Source organism: Oryza glaberrima, chromosome 7, assembly GCF_000147395.1.
Source record: "Oryza glaberrima chromosome 7, OglaRS2, whole genome shotgun sequence".
NCBI lineage: Eukaryota > Viridiplantae > Streptophyta > Magnoliopsida > Poales > Poaceae > Oryza > Oryza glaberrima.
The window spans coordinates 14,169,364-14,174,446 of NC_068332.1; the positions used below are offsets into that span (position 1 = coordinate 14,169,364).

General features: G+C 51.1%; 1 protein-coding gene across 1 annotated transcript; it reads right to left on the reverse strand.

The window, feature by feature from the left end:
• Positions 1-1,000: 1,000 nt before the first annotated feature.
• Positions 1,001-3,361, reverse strand: LOC127778580 (uncharacterized). Its single transcript, XM_052305198.1, has one exon. The coding sequence runs from the start codon at positions 3,359-3,361 to the stop codon at positions 1,031-1,033; it is 2,331 nt and encodes a 776-aa protein (XP_052161158.1). The 3' UTR covers positions 1,001-1,030.
• Between the last annotated feature and the right edge of the window lie 1,722 nt (positions 3,362-5,083).

Here is a 5,083-nt window from a genome sequence, read left to right on the forward strand (position 1 = left end):
GATGAGACCTGGAGGCCTACTGAGTTCACAAAATGATGGCACAGTGAATGGTCCGGCATTGTCATATCTTCAGCTTGACATTAACAAGTTTTGCAGAGATAGCTGTCTCTTGTTGCATTGGAACCTGCGAAATTGTTGTAAATTGTTGAGGATGATAGATGTCTTCGTTTCAGTATTTCAGTAGATGCAAATATAATGTAAGATGTAATTGTAAGTGTTGATCCTGGTACCTGACATAAGTTAGGGGAACTACAGCTCTGTTTTGCAGCTGCTAGTGTGGTCGTTGTGTTATAAGTGACATTTGCAGTGCAAATAAAAGGATGTGATTCGAATATTTGTTCTATATTCCCAGAAGTCAGAATCATATCACATATCACCACTAAGGTCAAGATGGTCTTGTGATGAGTGATTGTGAGCCTTTTGTTGCATGTAATTCAGTAAGAATGGTGCATGCTTATAAACATTGCTCATGGTGAATCTGAAACTGCTGTTTCCGGAGCCTGTTGTCAATTCTTGAAGGATTATTTCATTATATCCATGTTATGCAAAACCTGAAGGATCACAACATGCTGGCTATATCCATACTGACAACATTAGGTGTTGTCAGAACAACACCGGAGTTATAACTGAATGTTTACTTGGGATATTTGGGATATTTATGACTCCACTCATAAAGAATCAGCACTTCACTGAATCTGAAAGAAAGAACTTCATTGAATGTGCACCACTCAAGATGTTTGGCAGATCAATGCAGTATATTGATTTTGAATAGGGAATATAATGATTGAAAAGGGAGTATATTCATTACTTACAATAATGTTACTTACATTGAGTTCAATCAATAAACAAATAACTCATCTATGCATAGATTAGTCAATAAACTAAGGAACATCTATCTACTCTGCCTCTAGTCTACAGATTACACCAGAATATCAACAAATCTCGCCTTTGCGCTACTGATTACAGCTCTTCTTAGAAAGACAATGTCAATGCCAGTGTTCTTGGTGGCTTGCTATCTCCAGGATGCTAACTAATCTGCAAGATCGAAGAGCTCGTCCATGGAGAAGTCGCAGCTCGCGCCATCGGTGCTGAAGTCGACGTAGCTGAGCACCTCGTCAATGCTCTCCGGGAAATCCGAATCACACCACGCCGGCGCCTCCTCGCCATCCATTGAGGAGGAGGAGTACTTCTGCTTGTCCATGAGGTTCACCGCCGCTGCTGCACCACCTCCGGTGTCAGCTTGCTCCAGTGGCAGGACGATCGGTTCGGCGTGATCACCGAACACCGTGTCGATCAGCGCGCCGGAGGAGGAGCTCTGATCGGCGCCATCAGCATCCATCAGCAGAGGATCGTGCTGTGGCGGAGACCCCGGCTGCTCGAACATGGCGGTCTCTGACACGCCACCGTCGTTGTCAGCGTGGGCGCCGGCGGTGAAGTCGACGTAGCTGAGCGCCTCATCAATGTTCTCCGGAAAATCGAAATCACACCACGCCGGCGCCGCCTCGCCGTCCATGGCGTCGGCCTGCTCTGGTGGCAGAACGATCAAGTCGGCGAGATCGCGGAACACCGGGTCGATCACGCCGTAGGAGCCCTGATTGGCGCAATCTGCTGCAAGCGGCGGAACGGGCTGGTCGAACAGGGCCTCGGTAGTCTCTGCTCCGCCTCCGGCGCCAGCTTGCTCTGATGGCAGGACGATCATGTCACCGTAGGAGCTCTGATGATCGGCACAATCAGCATTGCCAGGAGGGAGATCCACCACTGCCGCGGGAGCGAGCGGAGGCCCTTGCTGCTCGAACAGGGCGGCCTCTGACATGGGAGTCCAGGGCGTGGCGCGTTCCATGCCGCTGTCGTGGGCGCCGGCGGTGAAGTCAATGCCGCTGTCGAAATCACACAACGCCATGGAGTAGTTCTGGTTCACCACCGCTGCAGTAGTCTCTGCGGTGTCTCCGGCATCAGCTTGCTCACGGATCATGTCGGGGAGATCATGGAACACCGGCTCGATCACGCCGGAGAAGCTCTGATCGGCGGATTCAGTGCAATCAGCATCGCCAGGAGGGAGATCCACGGCGCTCGGCTGCTCGAACATGGCGATCTCTGACACGGGACGCCATGGCGCGGCGCGTCCCACACTGCCGTCATTGTTGTCGTGGGCACCGGCGGTGAAGTTGATGTAGCTGAGCACCTCATCAGTGCTCTCTGGAAAATCGAAATCACACCACGCCGGCGCTGCCTCGCCGTCCATGGAGGAGGAGTATTTCAGCTTGTCCGTGAGGCTCACCATTGCTGTGGTAGTCTCTGCTCCGCCTCCGGTGTCAGCTTGCTCTGGTGGCAGCACGGTCATGTCGGGGAGATCACGGAACGCCGGGTCGATCACGCCAGAGCAGCTCTGATGATCGGCGCAATCAGCATTGCCAGGAGGGAGATCCACCATTGCCACGGGCGCGAGCGGAGGCTCCTGCTGCGCGAGCACAGGTGGCAGGACCATCAGGTCAGCAAGATCGCGGAACGCCGGATCGATGACACCGTAGGAGCTCTGATCGTCGCCATCTGCTGCTAGCGGAAGAACGAGCTGCTCGGTCATGGCGTCCGTGAGGTTCACCACCGCTGCTGTAGTCTCTGCAGTGTCTCCGGCATCAGCTTGCTCTGGCATCATGTCGGGGAGATCGCGGAACACAGGCTCGATCACGCCGGAGAAGCTCTGATCGGCGGATTCGGCGCAATCCACGGCGCTCGACTGCTGCACGAACAGGGCGGTCTCTGCCACGGCGCGCCGGGGCGCGGCGCGTTCTCCACCGTCGACGTCGTCGTCGTGGACGCGGGCGCCCAGGCGTTCCGGCTCCCGCTTGCGCTTCTTGCCGTGGCCGCTGAACCGGACGCGGTAAAGCCGGATCGGCGACGAGGCGAGGTCAGCGGGCGCCGTGATGGCGTACTCGTGCATCACCCACCCCGAGCTGCCCCTCTCCCCCTCGGCGAAGAAGCTCAGCATGTACTTCCGCCACTCGATCTCCAATTCCCCGCCGACTTCGCCGCCGCCGCCGTCGCCGGGGACGCGCAGCCTCTCGCCGTCGATGCACACCCGCTGCCCCTGCCAGAACCCCCCACCCTCGACGGTACGCTTCTGCCGCTTCCCCCTGACGTTCTTGGCGCGCGCCTCGGCGAAGAAGAAGGCCTCGTCGCCGCCCCGGCCGTGATCGGCGAGGAGCATCCATGGCGGCGCGCCGAGGGGATCCGCCTCGTGGATGACGCCGTGGAGCGGGATGGGCTGCTTCCGGAGGCGCCGGAGCAGGTAGCGGGAGACGAGCTCGTCGTCGGCGGGGTCGAACCTGACGCCCGGCGGAAGCCCATGCGCGGCCGCCGCCATAGCCGCCTCGATCGCGCGAATTCTAGGGTTTTGTGGGGGGGGAATTCTAGGGTTTGGGGGGGAAAGGAAGGGAGGAGGCGAGGAGAGGCGGAAGCGTGTGCAACGGTGCTGTGGATTTGAATTTATCGGATGGGGGGATGACGTCAGCGTGACGCGAGGCCAGCGTGTTTCTCACGCGCGCGTGTTACCCCCTCCCGCGCGAGCAACGGTTGAGGGGATTTGAGTCTGGGTTGCGGATTTTTTGTGTTCTTCTTCTGGAAGTTTGATGAAATCTGTGCGATTTGGTTTTGGAATTGGAACTTGTTTTGATTAGTTTCTAAAATCGAAGCAGTGGTTTGAACTATCGCTGCTGCTGATAAGCTCCGTACAGTCTGCACTTCTGAAAATAGTAGTAATACATTGGGGCAATTCAATTGGAGGGATGACAAGAGTGTTGCTAGTACTTATGTAGACAGTCAAATTGCAGGAGAAAAAGTATATACTATTGCTGAAGACTTTTAAAGAACATCTCTTGAAGAATAGGTTTGTCAGTGTCCTTCTGCTGTTTTTACCAAGTCCTGAACTTATGGAGATTTTGTCCATGTTCTGAACTTTCTGAAGGATACCGAAAGTAGAATTAGGGTAATTGAAGAAGAGGGGGGACAGAGTATTGTCTGAAGTACTTCTGATCTCAACCACTCAGAGTCATCAGAATTCCGAGAAGTTCAGAGACATTTCTATCTTTCTGTAATGAAGTGAAGTCTGCAGGGATTGTAAGTTTTTAACGAAGAGAAGTTCAGAGACATTTCTGAATTCGACTAGAGATTTGAACTACCGCTGATGCTATGCTTCGGTGCACCTTGCAAGTACCAATTCCTTAACTTCTGAAGATTTTATCCTATCCAAGTCCTCAACTTCGGTAATTATATTGGGATAATTCAATGGAAGGGGAAAAACAGAGTATCGCTGAAGATTTTTACAGAGCATCTCTCGAAGAATAGCCTTGAGCATCTCTCGAAGAATAGCCTTGTTCTCAATATTGTCAGTGTCCTTCTGCTATTTTTACCCTTGTCAGGACCAAAAAGTTAAGAGATGGAAATCATTCCGAGTCATCAGAATTCAAAGAAGTTCAGAAATGGAATGAAGCCTTCAGACTTGTATCGGTTCGGCGATTTCAATTCAAGGACATCAGAATTCAGAGAAGTTCAAAGAAGGCTTCTTGACGACGACGACGACAACAACAACAACAAAAAACTTATGTTCCTTATCATATTTTCAGCTATAAGCATTTGATATGCTAATGTAGGGCCTGTTCACTTTGATGCCATTTTCAACCTTAACAAATTTTGGTAAAGTTGCCAAAAAAATAGCTACATTTAGTTGCTACCAAATTTTTATAACTATATAAGAAATCCTGCCAAAATTTTGGTATAGTTGCCAAAATTTTGGCATTGCCAAATTTTGGTAAGGTTTTTTTAGCATCAAAGTGAACAGGTCCATAATATAAATAATACTACCTCATATGTCATTCCTATTGCGCAACTATATCCTTTTGTGCTTTACAACAGGAAACTTTTCTGTACACCAAAAATACAATCTGCTGTTTATTTGCAAAAGCTATATTGATACACTATTGCAGGTCAGACAAGATCAGCAAGGTGTCGTCTGATCCAAAGGGCCAACAGATTCTTCCATCTTCCTAGAGGGTGTTGATTTGGTTTCATTGCGTGGATCAAGTTGCCC

Excerpts from the sequence above, each read along its gene's own strand:
- LOC127778580 (XM_052305198.1), bottom strand. The coding sequence starts at position 3,361 with ATGGCGGCGGCCGCGCATGGGCTTCCGCCGGGCGTCAGGTTCGACCCC.